Source organism: Lissotriton vulgaris, chromosome 3_1 (assembly GCF_964263255.1).
Source record: "Lissotriton vulgaris chromosome 3_1, aLisVul1.2, whole genome shotgun sequence".
NCBI classification, from domain to species: domain Eukaryota; kingdom Metazoa; phylum Chordata; class Amphibia; order Caudata; family Salamandridae; genus Lissotriton; species Lissotriton vulgaris.
Genome location: NC_141689.1, coordinates 770,832,380 through 770,847,834, shown reverse-complemented (window position 1 = coordinate 770,847,834; position 15,455 = coordinate 770,832,380). Strand labels below are relative to the sequence as shown.

General features: G+C 42.3%; 1 protein-coding gene across 1 annotated transcript in view; it reads right to left on the bottom strand.

Moving 5' to 3' along the window:
* Positions 1-2,853: 2,853 nt before the first annotated feature.
* SNX24 (sorting nexin 24) overlaps positions 2,854-15,455 on the bottom strand; it is a 751,934-nt gene continuing 739,332 nt past the window's right edge. The window contains exons 6-7 of the mRNA XM_086961081.1: positions 13,174-13,238; positions 2,854-4,416 (exon numbers count right to left, since the gene is read on the bottom strand). Of these exons, the coding sequence (XP_086817207.1) occupies positions 4,346-4,416; positions 13,174-13,238 (136 nt within the window). The 3' untranslated portion in view covers positions 2,854-4,345. The remainder of the gene's footprint in view (positions 4,417-13,173; positions 13,239-15,455) is intronic.

The window sequence follows — 15,455 nt, the reverse complement described above, 5'->3', positions numbered from 1 at the left end:
GCCCTACCACTCTTCATTTGTAATGCAAACTCAGAGCCCGTCTTCAGGAAACAGCTAAAGACATGGCTTTTCAATCAGTAATCTGTTTTTATGCTGCTTTTTCTTTTACTACCAAGTTTATCTTGATGCTTACAAAGCACCGGGAAACCTCCTTGTGAGGTAGCTGTTTGCGCTATATAAACTTCAGTATTATTATTATTATCACCAATGTAATGGAGGGCAGGCCATCATGGCTGACAAGCAAAAACGGGCATAGAATTTAAAAGCTACTAATGAGGGAAAGGTCCCTAAAAATGCAAAGTAGGCCAAAAATAACAGTAATAGTGTTCTGAGACATACTTATGTTGAAAAAAAAACTACGTTGGTTTGAGGGAGGAAAAGAACTCCCAAGATCTTTAAACGTCTCTGGATCAACGTTCAAATATCAAAATGGTTCAATCTCTTTTATGCTATTATGATAACCGAATTATTTCATTCTCAGTTAACCAGCTTGTGCTCTGGGGAGCCGGGACCTCAAGCAAGACAAATACATTGCGTAAAGACAGGGGTTTTATATATTCCTTCCCATCAATTCCTCTCTGTTTGATAATCTGTGTGCAAATTCAATGACCAAGACTGTTTTCTCATAAATCTGGTTAGGACCGAGGAGAGCTGGTACCTGTAGTGTCTCAGAATTGAGTCAACCTACATGATGTTCGCTGTACATACCATGAGGCATCCATCATCGTCACTGCCCACTAGAATGCTGTGAGAAAATGCTTGAAAATGAGAGAGCTTTCCTCACAAGATAGAAAGAGATCAGGAGTTCAACATGTGTCTGAAATACATCAACGATCTGGGTGTGTAATTACATCTTTGAAGATAGGTTAAATTGTACATAGATTGGGTAGTTAAACTATTTCTTGGTGGTATTTAGAAGTGCACATTTGTAAATGAAGTTAGCTAAATGAGAGACAGGGTCAATCTGTCATGCTAAGTTTTTTATCTTCTATATGTATAAATCATTGTATGGGCCTTATGATGTCGGGCGGACTTGCGTCTGCTCGACACCGTTGCGGAAACGTGACCAACTGACCTCTGGTCGGCGGTCCTGACTACCAAATTATAATGCCACCACACATGGTGCGGTCGCATTCTCCCATTTCTCAATGGAAGCTTGTGTTACACAAGCTCCCATTGAGAAATTGAAGTCTCTGTTGATCCCTGCACCCCGTGGCCACAAGGTGCAGGGATCAACAGGGGTGCACAATAGGTGCCCCTTTGGCCCCCAACGGGAGTCCGAATACAGAAGGGGGCGGCATGGAAACCCCGCTGGAAACCATGCATCGTAATTCAGAAAGCGGAAACACCTTCTATTTGGATTATAGGCCGGTCTCCGACTGACAGACGGGCTCCTGGAGAACATCGGAAGCGAACCTGAATGACCAGCCGATTTCAATTCCGACTGGCTGTATCAATCAGCCGGTAAGAATTGAAACAGATGATGTCGGTGGTAAGGCCTTCGACCTAAGGTTGGAGGCCATACGACCGATATCGTAATCAGGCCCTAAGTGTTAACCCATTCTTACAATAGAAATAAGAAGGCATATTGGCATTAGTGGTCAGGGAATTAGGTTAATTCATTGTTACCCTCTGAAGTTATAAGGAATGGAACCACCCACCGGCCACTATATTACACCCATTATTACATATGCCAATCACAATAGATTTTTCAGTAGACATGCAATGGATTGTGCCTTATTGTTCAGGGGAGTTTACTTTGAGACTAACAGCATTGTGGCCAAAATGGCAGTGCTGGAAAGTCCAGACAGTATAAACATTTATCCACCACTAAAAAGCTGAAGTCGGTATCTAAAACGAGTGATAAATTGGTAGACGGGTGCTGCAATGTTTCTACCTATGATGTATTATAAGTCCATTGTATCAAATTTCCATTAGTTATGGGTGCTGTAGTTTTGCTGGAATATACATTTTTTACATTATAGAGTGATAAGACACAATATGCTTCAATATACCCTCAAGGAAAAGGGACTATGTTAAGGAGAGGTCAATGCAGCAGTATTTTGGTTAATTACTTGTAATCACCATTACATGAGCCCAGTCGTTTTGCATCACAGTTATTAAGAATATCTCTTTGATTCCATAAGAAAGTATTGCAAACCCTAAAGTGGGATTCAGTTCTCTATTCAAGATCCTCGACTCTGAAGAAAGCTCCCCTATTCATAGCATGACAAACCGCCTCATTGTGTACCCAAGAAACACCCTTTTTTCTACAAGGAAGCTTTTCAGGGTGTTTTGGTTCAAGGTACTGGGCTACAAGAACCCTATAGTTGACTTGTATAAGTCAGCAACTGCCGGCCATATTCACTAAAGACTCCTGCCATGGAAAGGTGTGTTTGTGTACAATTTGTCCAACCCTACGCCTGAGACTTTGATGGCATTACAATATTCCTGTTGAGTTGGAAAGGAAGCATGTAATATCTGAGATAAGAGAAGATGCAACCCCTCCTCCTATGTACTTACCCTTAAACTAAAGAGACGATGATGAAGAGCAGGGCTCTTGGGATGAAGATTATCCATCAAGAATCTAAAGGGAGCCCAATATTGATCCACAGTTCAAGTATGAAAAATAAGATGTGCTTCACCTAATTCCAACCATTTTCCCAGGTCCATTACCGAAGGACAGGATAAAGTGTGTGGAGGAGTAGGACATGGCTCACATTCTGAAGAACAAACAGCAGCAGATTTACAAACAAACAATCTTAACCTTTATGTTCTACACATTAGGTTAACACAACATTTCTAGTACAATGTTAAAAGTTTTAAAAAAATCATGCGCAAGTACTTTATTGCAAATTATAAGAACAGTTATTTTTATTATAATTTCCAGAAATTCAGCTTTATTACATGGTCGTATAGGTGTTGGTTTCAACCCCAAAATTATGTTTCACAATATATGCAAATCTTTAAAATGCAAAGTGTGTGCAAATAGGCAGCACGGTTCCACATACTAAATATGTAAACTTTACAAATACACCATTTCATGAAATGGAATGGTTGAGTGAAGTTTATAAACTTCCGTGCTAACCATACTGGTGAAACAGTGCCACGGAAAGAGTTTTACTAAATACAGACGTGTTACACTTTGACCTTGCTGGTCAAGTCTTGTGAGCTCACCAGCCACTGAGGGCCAACCCCTACCAAATCCACTCATTGCAGGTATTCCACCGTCCAGCTAATATATTAATCATTCTGTCACGTTTTGAAACACCTGTACAATAATAAACTTTGTCCTGGCTGAAACTTCCGCTACTCAGCTACAAATATTCTATAATGAATCTGGCTTTGTGCAAATGACTCCTTTTTTTAACATCTATTGAGAGGTTAAGGAGAGCCTTCTAATTTATGCCATGAACCCGGTTATTGGTTTATAGCGTAATGTATTGATTACTGATGGTATTTTCTTCAAGCAATAGAATTTTCGGCATGGGTGATCCAATGGCCAAAAACCCATTTGTTGCAACCGAATCTAGTCGAAGCTAAATGTAACTGGACAGCTAAAAATTACACCAGGGTGATGTAATTTCCAATTAAAGCACTTCATTAAGCAGCAAAGTCAAACCATCTCTTCAGAATGTAGGTTTTGTTTCTTTTGAAGAATTCACAGTTCTTGATCTTTTTTTTCAACTCAAACCACAACCTTCAGTTTAGTTGACAATAGGTGGAGCGCATATTTTCATCAGAACAACAGTGTATGGTTTTCCACAAAATGCCTCTGTCCCTAAATGACCCCAAAATATCTGTCCAATATATTTTTTTCAGATGGAAAAAAGATGAATAGTGAACATTACATGATGTGTCAGAATATGTGCAAACTGGAACGTCTCTGTAACAGAAAGTAAAGACAGGAGTATAACACACACGTTGCCACTAGCAAAGCAAGCACTATGTAGGACATTACACGGATCTGTTTGTACAATGTCCACTTGCAACTCTTTTTTAAGTCTGTCCAAAAACACAACCACATAGCATAATAAAAAAACACATTTGTCGTTAAAGGGTAGTGTGGTGGATGGGTGCTCTTGCCTTCCATTTTTTCCCGTTTTTTAAATAATGTGCATAATGGTAAACAGTAAGTTACAGGTTAAATAACCGTTTGTTCGCTCTCCTCCGTGTCAGCACCATTGTTCGAGGCTCATGTAAAGTACGGCGTGCAGGATGTAACCGGGCAGGGCAGCTGCCACCAGAGACAGCCTGCGCGCTGGTTTAGTATTTTTACATTTGTCTATAGTGTTTATCCCATCTTCGGACTCCTCCTCGCTTCTGGCCACGGAGCTCGCAGCCTCTAGCTGGGCTGCAGATGAGGGTAAAATATTCCGTGAAGGACGCCTTCAATAATTACATCTGGAAAATCATCTGGAAAAAAAGAGAAAACAATTGTGCATTATGCGGCGTTAATAGCATGAAAATGTTTTTGTGGGATTGATCAAATCAGGGCCGCTGCGTCATTACGTAGTTTATCCACGGCGGAGGTGGGCTGTAGCCTCGCGCTCCACGCCGCGCTGGAGCCGCCAGGTTTGCAGGCTATTGATTCAGAGGGATGTCCTCACACTTAATGCCCTGGCCTCCCTCTCTTTATCTGAATCTGTTCTCGCAAGGAAGATGGATTACTCCGGCAATTCAATTTCTAACCAAATCTCAATATACTTGTAAGGGTTTCCTACCGGGAATACTTTAGGCCAGACTGCCCTCGTGTCGCCGCAGACTGGTCTCCAAGCCCCCTTTGAAGAAACATGTTTTAACAGACAAGTCTCTGCCTCTGTCCTCCCCTGCAGACGAGGGCTAAAAACATACTTGAGGGAAAACATAAGAGCTTTGTGTGGAAAGACCAAATTATACCTCTGAGAAACGATGGGCTGCTCAGTGGTGCTGTGGTGCCGATAGAAGCTTGAGAAACACCGGCGTTCGTTTACTTTTCAGCATTTAAACAGTGTAAGTAAAGGTGTTTGAGTGTGTGTTGTACGTACATTCAGGCTGTGCAGAACAGGCCTGGTGATATACCTACAGGAAGTGATGGGAAGATTCGCCATTTTCCATAGTCTGACCCTAAGCAATAAGGGTCTCAGAGCTTCTAGGTGTTACAGTTTCTTGAGCGTAATGGAAAAATGTAAAGATGGTAGTTGAGGTAAACGAAGGAGAGATTTGACAAAATCATTCTCTCTTACAGTTAATGCCTTAGCATTTTCAAAGCTCGTATCTGTGCTTTGCACAGAGCAGCAGCCTGCGCCTCAGCTTTGTAAGCCTCCAGGGTTCGAGATACAGGTTTTGAAATTGTTGCTTGTATTTTTAGCAGTGTTGCATCCCTGTGCTGCAGTATGGTCCTGCCCTTCTCAATGTGAGGAATCCTGGATAAGCTGCTTTAGACGTTGATTCCCAAATAGTCAAATATCTACACCCTTTCCAGATAGGTAGACTCTATACTAATATTCCACCCTCTGAAAGATGTATGTGGGCTAATGGCCATACATTTTGTTTTTTTGTAAATTCATTTTAAGGCTCTTAAAATTGCAAAAAGCTTTAAACTTGGCCAACAGGTTCTGTAAATCCATGGGTTTCTTGATAATAACAAATCATCATTTTAAAAAGTAGGGTTGGAACAGGTGAACATCATAGTTTGAGGGAGTCATTTGTACAATCCAGCAAAGTCTCAATGTCATTATTAATGTAGATAGAGAAGAGGATAGGGGCTAAAAAGCATCCCTTTCTCACACCTCTGTGGATAGGGATGTGTTTGTAAACTCCCTCTACCTATCCCAGCACTTATGAGCATAGTTATTTCCGTGCAGGTTAAATGTAGTTGCCAGTAATATTCATCCATCGACCGGACAGATTTCCAGAGAGGACGTCTGGCAACTAGATCGAATGCTGCCCTTAGGTCCACGAACACAACTTATAAATGATCTTTCTTTAATTCGATACATTTCCAACAAAATAAAGAGAGCCTGAAGGCTTGGTCAATGGTGCCTTATCTGATTTTAAAGCCAGCCTTAAAAGGAGATAAAATTCCTCTATCAACAATCCATTCTTCAAGTTTATTGAGACTATGTTTACAAAAAACCTTTTGCAGACTATCCAATACATTTATGGGCCTGTAATTACTGGAGATATCCCTATTCCCCTTTTTATAGATTGGTAGAATTTGATCCCACATGCCATGTGTCCAGAATGGCAGCTCCGGCAAGTAACGTATTTGATAGTAAATTAATGTAGGGGCCCATATTTTAATATCGGAGTGGAAGAGGTCCCCTGTGGTCTTATCAAGGACCAGGGCCTTACCTTTTTCAAGCACTCTTTGGCAATCTGGATATAAGCGATAGTTAAGGACAAATGCAAATTTGATGGCGCTATGTTGGCATTAACTAAAGTAGTATAATCAACATGTGAGCTATGCCTGCTTATTGTGGCCCTCGCTCTGCACGAGGGTCAGGCAGTCATTGCACTTTTCAATGGCACATCCATTAGTGCTCATGTATCAGGCGTCGCAAATTTGCCGGGGTTATCTGCTTCCAGAACTGTCATACCTGGCCTGCCTTAATGTAGGACCTTACACCATTTTGATATGCTGCACTCTTGCCTATTTAGTGCGGCCTGGGCGTTTTACCTAAATCCCAGTGCTGTCCAAGGCCATCTGTCTGTCATCAAAGATACACTTTTCCAAACTCACCATAAGGTGGGGTGGGATAAACAAGTCTCTGTGACCTCACCTTTCCTTGTGATGAGTTGGGAACTGGGTGCGGTTCACACAAAACTACTGAGGCAGGAGGGCGGACCAATGTACACATGACTGGAATCATCAGCGATGCTGGTCACATGCTGTAAACAAATACACTGCCTATGCTGTAGTGTAACAGAAGCTTTCAAAGAGTATCTGGTCAGCAGCTCATACCCTCTTCCTGCTAACTAGCTTGTCACCAGCGGGTGTTTGACCAGCCTCATTGCTGCTCTAAGGCTTTTGCCAGTATTTACTATCTGCTGGCTATCGCGACTTCCTTGACCACCCGCTGAAATCCAGCTGAGAAGAGGAGGATGCTCGTTCATCCTCAAAAACTGTGTCTCTCTATCCTCGGACTCAGCTGCTTCTCTGTCTGTACAAAAGCCCTGGAAGATATTTCTCTTTCCAAACTTAAAGGCAGGCAGAGCACATTGAGCTGTTGGAAGTAAATGCTAGCTATCTTGTTAGTTGGTAGAGCGAGACATTTTTGTCCATTCTGTAAAGCGCTCTGATATCTGCAAGGATCTTGTTCGCGCTATATAAAACCTTAAAAATAAATAAATAAATAAATATGCGGAAAAACATGACCAAGCAGTGCATTGTGCATTAGAAAGGAGTATATTGAACTATTTCTAAATAAGAAGACAGCATAGGGATGATTGCTTTGGTGTCTAAGTGTTTTTGGTATGTCAAACTGGAGGACTGATAGAATTTTATTATGCTAGCAAGTGCCAGAACGTATCTGCATTTATGTTGTAGCCTATATTTTTTGTTTAAAACGGTTTCTTCAGTCACAGGGACTGAGAATAATTTATAGCAGGTTTAGTGGTGCTGTTTTTGCAGCATGTACTTTGGCTGATAATACCTGCATGTTCTATAGGCCCGGATTATGGAGTCATAGCATTTGCATTGAAAAAAGGTTATGACGTCTTCACATAGATGTTTGGTGGGAACTGCATACCCAGGGACTAACCATTTTTAAGAACTCTTTAATTGAGGTACCTGCTTTACATATATGCAAGTGGTAATAGGAATTTTGCTTTTAAAAGGGCTGCTTTTATCCAAGATGGTGTCTTTGCCAGACCACTCTGCCGACAGTGGCGGTTCCTCCGCTAAGGCGGAGGAGAGTCGCCCCACTGCTTCACAGCAGTGAAGTAAAGGAAACATAAAATGATAACTTGCGCTATTATCATTTTATGTTTCCTGCTGCTGCAGCTTTGCATTTGTGGCAGGGCTGCTCTGACGACAGAGGAGCAGGGGAAGAGTTGTTTGCCCACTCCTAAGTGCACATGACTGTTTGGTCAGCCCACTCGGGCCACCTAAACATTCATGCGCACTTCACATCTTCTCCATGCAGGCTGCATTACAGCCTGCGTGGGGAACATGCCGAGGCCCCCCAATCCATGGCTGAGCGCTGATCCACAGCGCTCAGACCAATCACCACATTACATTGCAGCGTTGTGATTGGCTATTGGGAGGCTGGGAGCCCGTGAGCTTCCTCCTGCTTCCTGCATTCTGCTGCGGGACCCGAGTCAGGAAGAAGAGGACAGAAGAGAGGCCGCGGCCGGCCGACTATCGCCGGTAACAGTCCTTTTGTTTTCTTTTACTTTTATCGTTCCCTTGCCCTGCCCCACTACCCGGGTCCAGTAGCAGCTGCTACTGACTGCCGGTAGGTATGATTTTCCCCATTTTTCTTCCAGACTTCGCTAACAGATCTTACAAAGTTTGATTGTGTGCTGCTTTGGGGCGCTCAGAATCTAAGGCTTAAGTAACAACCTGTTCATTGAGTGCTTAGCTGTTTTTTGTGGGACTTCCCGTTCTGCTATATAAAAAAAGCAGCACATAGCTGTAGCTAGGAGATTATAAAAGGTAAAGAATTTTGCGAGTGGAATTCCATCCTTATTAAGATGTGACTATAAACCTTTATAGTATATGTTTATGGAAATAAAATAGATACAACTGTCTCAAGAATTCTAAAATGGGTGACCAGCTTTCAAGAATATGACTTCAGGAGCTATAAAGTAATAGTGAATAGTTTGGCCACTTTAGTGGCATCGAAGATGAAAATAAAGCTGTAAGTTATTTACGTCGTTACTTAAAATAGTTAGGCAGAAGAGGAAACAAAAATAACTACCACTGACAAAAGATGGGGACAAAGAATACGGTACAGAGAGCAAGAAGAGAAACAATTATTGAAGAAAGAATACCTCGCTAGATATATTAACACATCAGATGTATGGTATGATGGAACAACGCATTCCATTGTAATGCATGACGTTACAATGCAGCCATTGCAACGTGAAAGCCATTACCACGCATAAACTTTACAATGCATATTTTTACAACGATTATGCCTTTACCGTGCATGCGGTTACAACGAATTTCGTTGTAAAAGCATGAATGGTAAATGCATATCCGTGGTAAAGATTTCCCCTGAAAATCTAAAAGCACCTCTCTAGTTCCCAGCCCTACGCCTAATACAGTCCCCTGGGGCAACACACCCTGTCCACCAGCCCCCGAAAAAAAACCTGGCCCCAATCCTTAGCCCTAAAACTGGCTGCCGGCGCAACAGCCCCATGGCCACACCTCTTTGGAAAATACCCGGCCCAAGCCTTGAGCCCTAAAACTGGACTGCTAGCACAAACTTCCCTGGCCCCCAGCCCTTAAAAAAAACAGGCCCCAGCCCTGAGCCCTAAAACCGGCTCACCTAGCGCAACCCCCCCCCCCCAACACATCTAGCTCCCTACCCTAAAAAAAATAACAGTCCCAGCCCAAAGGCCTAAAACAGTCCTATAGTGCAACCTCTCCCCCGCCCCTTAAATATAAACACCCCCAGTCCACAGACTTAAAGCCGGAACTGACCCTGAAAACCCCCCGCCTTCCTGTGCAGCTTCCCTTACTTTATATCAAGCCAGCTCTTTAAGGCTGACACACATGTTGCTTTCCCCCCACCTAAAGCGGAAGACGCTCTTCGTCTCCTCAAACAACACCGATTGCCACCAGCCGCGGTCGGTAGTGGGAGTACCTGCCGGGCGGTGACGTGGGGAGGGGGAGGGGCAGGGTGGGGGGTAGTAATCTATGAATTACGGAGGTTTACAGGTAAGTAAACATTTAAATAAATAAAACGAATTTCGTTGCGTGCACTGCATCCCCAAATGTGACGCAGTGCGCGCAATGAAATTCGTTTTATTTATTAAAATGTTTACTTACCTGTAAAACCTCCGTAATCCATAGATTACTACACCCCACCCTGCTCCTCCCCCTCCCCACGTCACCGCCCGGCAGGTACTCCCACTACCGACCGCAGCTGATTGCCACAAATATGCCTTTACCACTGAGATGCCCTTATCACCAGTACCATGTATATGCCCTTACCGTTCATACCTTTAAAACGCAATTCGTGGAAAAGGCATATGCTTTGTAAAATCACGTGTGGTAAAGGGTATGCGTGGTAAGAGTAGACGTATTGCAACAACCGCGTTGTAAAAGCTATACGTGGTAACAGCCTTGTTGTAATGGCTGTTTCCATGACGCAATTAACACATATACAAATGACTACTTGAGTGTGAGTAAAAGGTAACTATGTTTCCTAATCTGCATAAACAAATGATTCATTTAACTCATGTTGGACATTTTAAAGTGCTCCATACCACACAGGTGATCCCTATGCAGTACAGGTGGTTAAATGTAGACAGCTGCGGTCGGTAGTGGGAGTACCTGCCGGGCGGTGACGTGGGGAGGGGGAGGGGCAGGGTGGGGGGTAGTAATCTATGGATTACTGAGGTTTTACAGGGAAGTAAACATTTAAATAAATAAAACAAATTTCGTTGCGCGCACTGCGTCGCATTTGGGGATGCAGTGCACCAACGAAATTTGTTTTATTTATTTAAATGTTTATTTACCTGTAAGCCTCCGTAATCCATAGATTACTACCCCCCACCCTGCCCCTCCCCCTCCCTACGTCACCGACCGGTAGGTACTCCCACTAGCGACTGCGGCTGTTTGTAGAATAAATGGCTGAACAAGCCATAAGTGATTGTTTATGAGGTACAACAATGAAAAAACACAAAACAATGTCATATCACTGACAGCATAGCTTAAGCTTCCTGTATTGCTCGGATATAAGGTGGGACTAGGCATAATGTGATAATATGGAGTTTGGAGTACATTTCCCAAATTTGTGATGGTTTTTGTGGGTCCTTCTTCTTAGATGACCTCTGTTAACATGAGGGAAATGTTAATATGGGGACAGTAATACGAATCACGGACAACAGATTTCCGAAGAAACGTTATCCTGAGTTACTAATGGGAATTGAAGTCCATGTGATGTTCATACAGATATCTGTGTACATAAGCTATAATGCTATACTGTGTAGGACTGCCACCTTTCAGCTCCCACCACTCAAAGACTTCACTGATCAGCACCCCAGAATGACAAAAGAGAACAAGCACTCTGTATGGCTATGTAACAGGTGAATCAGGGTCCTTTGTTCGTTTGTGGGTGGGTGTTTGCACTAAGGTGTAGGGGTTTGTGTGTGATTGTCTGTGCATGTGCCGATGTGGGTGAATGTCAGCATGAGTGTATGGGCTGCTGGGCATAGGATGTCAATGCTGAGCATTTTTGTCATTCACAGCTTTGCTTGGCGTAGGCCAGCATGATAAGCCATATGACTGGCATTCGCGGCATATCAAAGTCGCGTCAGGGCATGGGAACCTGGAAATACAAAACGCCATGGAGAAGAATAGGGAGATATCTATCCATGCTGGACAGTAGTAACCAATGATACATGACGAAAATAAAAGGTTGAAATCTGGGGATTAGAGTAGTGCCTTTTCAAATAAATCGTAGGCTGGTTTTTGTGGACAATTATGTTTATTTGCTATAAATGAAAGTTGATATATTTCCAGAAAATAACTGCTGTCTGTGGAGCATATTATGCTGGTATTACCGCACGCTTTTCTTGTCAAAGAGGCCACTACCTATCTACCTTTATGGCGGTTTCGTTACTTATCAATTAAGTGATGCATACCAATCTTTTTTCAAGATTATTACAACCTAGAACCTCTAAATGAAGCCAATGTAATCGAGTGTTTTTGACTAAACCTGCACGGTCTGTAATTATTTTTTTATATATATACTTTTTCTACAATTTCTAAGTGTTATAAATAATCAGTGGTAATATTTACTGGTGCTCAATTTACTGACCTCGTACAGATGAAAGGATGACTCACCATCTTGCTGGATTGTCTAACATGGGACATGCCTGCCATTTAAAGCATGAGGTTATGGGATATGTACGTTTCATTTTGTAATGTAGTAAGACACAAAAAAAGCATATTTCTATCTTTACACAGTTATATACATGCCTCAAATCATTGTTTAATTAATCTGTCCACCAGTGTCAGGCTGGCCTATAGGAAAATCAGGCAGTGCCCGAGGAGCTGGCCTGATAGGTCACTGTTTGGGCGGGATTTTTTTAGAGGTTTTTGGGCCTGTATATGGTCTGGTGGTCCGGTTTTTACTGTTGGTTCCATGATATTATCACAAACATTGCATGTAACAAGCACAAATACATGCATACGTTGCAAATCACATGTACACCGTATCTTCAAATGCTCCAAAGTGCCCGGTTTGCATATGTAGAACACTTTTACCTATCCGATTCGTTAATGGCGGCCAGTTTTATTTTGGTGCCCCGGCTTGTTTTCTGTCACAGTCCGACCACGCTGTACTCATTTAAGTGTGTTACTTCATTTTCATTTCTCAAAATCCAATACATCATGAGGTTTGAAAAAGCTTTTCCCCATTGCTCTAATGCATTTCGGGGAGTGCCCTTCTTCAATGGAATATATATATATATAGATATAGATATAGATATATATAGATATAGATATAGATATAGATATATATATATATATTTTTTTTTTCGGCCTTGGGCTGAATGTGGAGTTCCCTGGATTGCTGCGGACCCTTCTGCACCGCAGGAGCCTAAAAATACACAGCTCTTCATCCTCCCCATGACAATATACATTATAATCTATACAATACCATATGCTGAGGGGGCAGGGAAAGGGACGATGTCCAAATATACCGTACCTTAATATTACAACAACAGAGCACACTATAATGGGACCAGCTTGAAGCAGTATCAGGAATTAATTATAAAATACAATTCAAACATGGAGTTTCTTGGAAACTGGCTGTTCAGGACAACAGAGTGGCTAACATAGACTGCAAATTATAATTCAAATATCTGAGCAGGATTTGCTGCTGCGCCATAGCAGGTCAGGCTGAAGCGGCCCGCGCGGCTCTGCAGACGCGTCCTGTATTAATGATAACCTGGCAGATGCGGGGAGGGTGTGACCAGTGGATGCTGTTAACAGATGACAGGTTTGATTACCGTTGGCCGTAGGCAAGACATATGGATCCCTCAGGAACAGCAGCACAGGCTGGTGGGACAGTTTGCTGGAAAGGTCAAGACAGTTGTATTAGTATCAAGGGATGATGGGCACAGAAAATCCAACAAACTAGCTTTGATAAAGAGAGGCGGTCAAACTGTGTGAAGAAAAAGTTGACATTCGTGTAATTCACCCCAGGCAGGTGGCAATAAAGAGGCTTTTGTCATGGTGTTCACAGTAAAACACTCCACTCTGGTGACTGTCACAGGTTTAAGAGCATAAAGGACGGCTACCCAGAGCACACTACATTCTCCTTTACTGCCTGTCTGTGTGGGTCTGAAGGAATATCTTACTTAAAAAATAAATAACTCGGTTTGAGTTGTGGGATGTTTTTCAAAGCAGAATGGCTTACTTTATAATAACAAACGATTTAAAAACTATTTTCAGCACAGTTCTGGACTTACCTTTCCGCTGGCTTTATTAGCGCTGATTAAATGCATTTACTCAGCCGCTTGCATCAACACTCAATTTTTTGTATTTGTTTGGTTACACCGACTTCCCAGAAACTTTACCAAATGAACTCGCTGTTACCTCATTCACTATATATATTCACATTTCTATCCATTTCACCATGTTTCTCTGTTTAGAGTTTCAGTATTGCAAAGCGATGAAACTGTTATCCTGATAGACCTAAAGATGAAATGTGGAGTGGACAAGGAGAAGACCCATGAGGCCTCAAGGAGATGTGGGAGGAAAACAATCGGAGCATGAATTTGGGACCTTGGGGTTAGGTGGTAGGCATGGAAGCGGAAAGGGAGGCCTGGGCGGCACTTGTGCATTAAGGGAGTCATTTGGATCGGGTGGGGAGGCGTGGAGTTTGAAGGTGAGGAATGTACGTCATGTGGACCCACGTAAATAGATACTGTTGGAAACACGAGAACTGAGTGATAGATATGGTAGCTATGTGAGAGAAACAATAATACATTGGAGCTGTGAGGAATATGAAACTGATCTTGATGCATGGGAAGTTATGTGAGGCACACAATTAACTGATTTGAAGACATGGGTTTGATGCTGAGAAATGGGTGAGATTGTGGGAGACAAAGGTTAATATGGGGAGACCAACTGGATAGATAGGGATGATGGGGAAAAGAAGCCAGTGGAAGGACATTTAGGCTGCTGGAGATACATGTGGGACTGGAACTAATGAAGAGGAATGCATATGCGACCTGGCAGGCTAGGGTCCATATGGGGCAAGGCAGCTGAGATGAAGACAAAAGGTTTGCGAGGAGGCATGGTACAGCCCAAAGTGTTTTATCCAGTAAAGCAATAACCACTCAATAAACTGAAGTCACAAATAACTTTAGGCAGAGAACTGCACAATTGAAAACAAACATACATGCTGCTAGCTCCCACTGTCTCAGAATGCTCTGGATGCACTGAAGGACGCACGCCATGCAGCACACATTCACAACTGCAGAGAGCATTGAAACAGACCTATTGTATTTCACACAAAGGAGAATACATAGAGTGCTAACTGAAAGGAATTAAGGAGTCATGGAAGTTGACTGGAAAACAAAGTAGTACAGTGGTAAATTGGGCAAATGGGGCAACATGTGTGGCCTAGTAGGAAACACAGATATACCAAGTAACACCCTTCACAAGTTTACTGCTGCAGTAGGAAAGTACTGGAGTCCAACAATCTTGACATGTCTACTTAAGTTACTACTGTTTTTTGGGGCTCCTAATCTATTAATCTGTCTATTAGGAAAGGAAACCTTCAAAGGGGTTTACGATAAAAGCATCAATTTGAAGTATTCTTCATACCTTCAGTGATATTTGGAAATATGTCTATTAATTGTAAACCTGATGTAGGAGTGTTTATTTACATTATGGTATGTACTAGAGGGTCCTCAAAAGTTCTGAGATCTAACTCCTTAAAAGCGTATTGTGATATAACTGCTTGTGGCATCTTCATTTTAAATTGGTATGTGATGGCACTTCCTCTACTATGATTTCAGTGACAGTGGCACTACTCCCACTTTTCTTTATTCAGTCTTAACATTAATAAGGCGTTGGTGTTGACCCATCTGGGCCAAAAAGAAAATTAATCTATTACTGGCATTGAGAAATGGAAAGCAGGTTATCAAAGATCAGAGATGTTCTGTAGGCATCAAATGATAACTCTGTTGGGTCTGTACCTAGTATACATTTAATCTCATATGGAATTTGTTGATTTCAGGACAGAGAGAGGCATACTTATCCATACGTCAACTTTCAATTT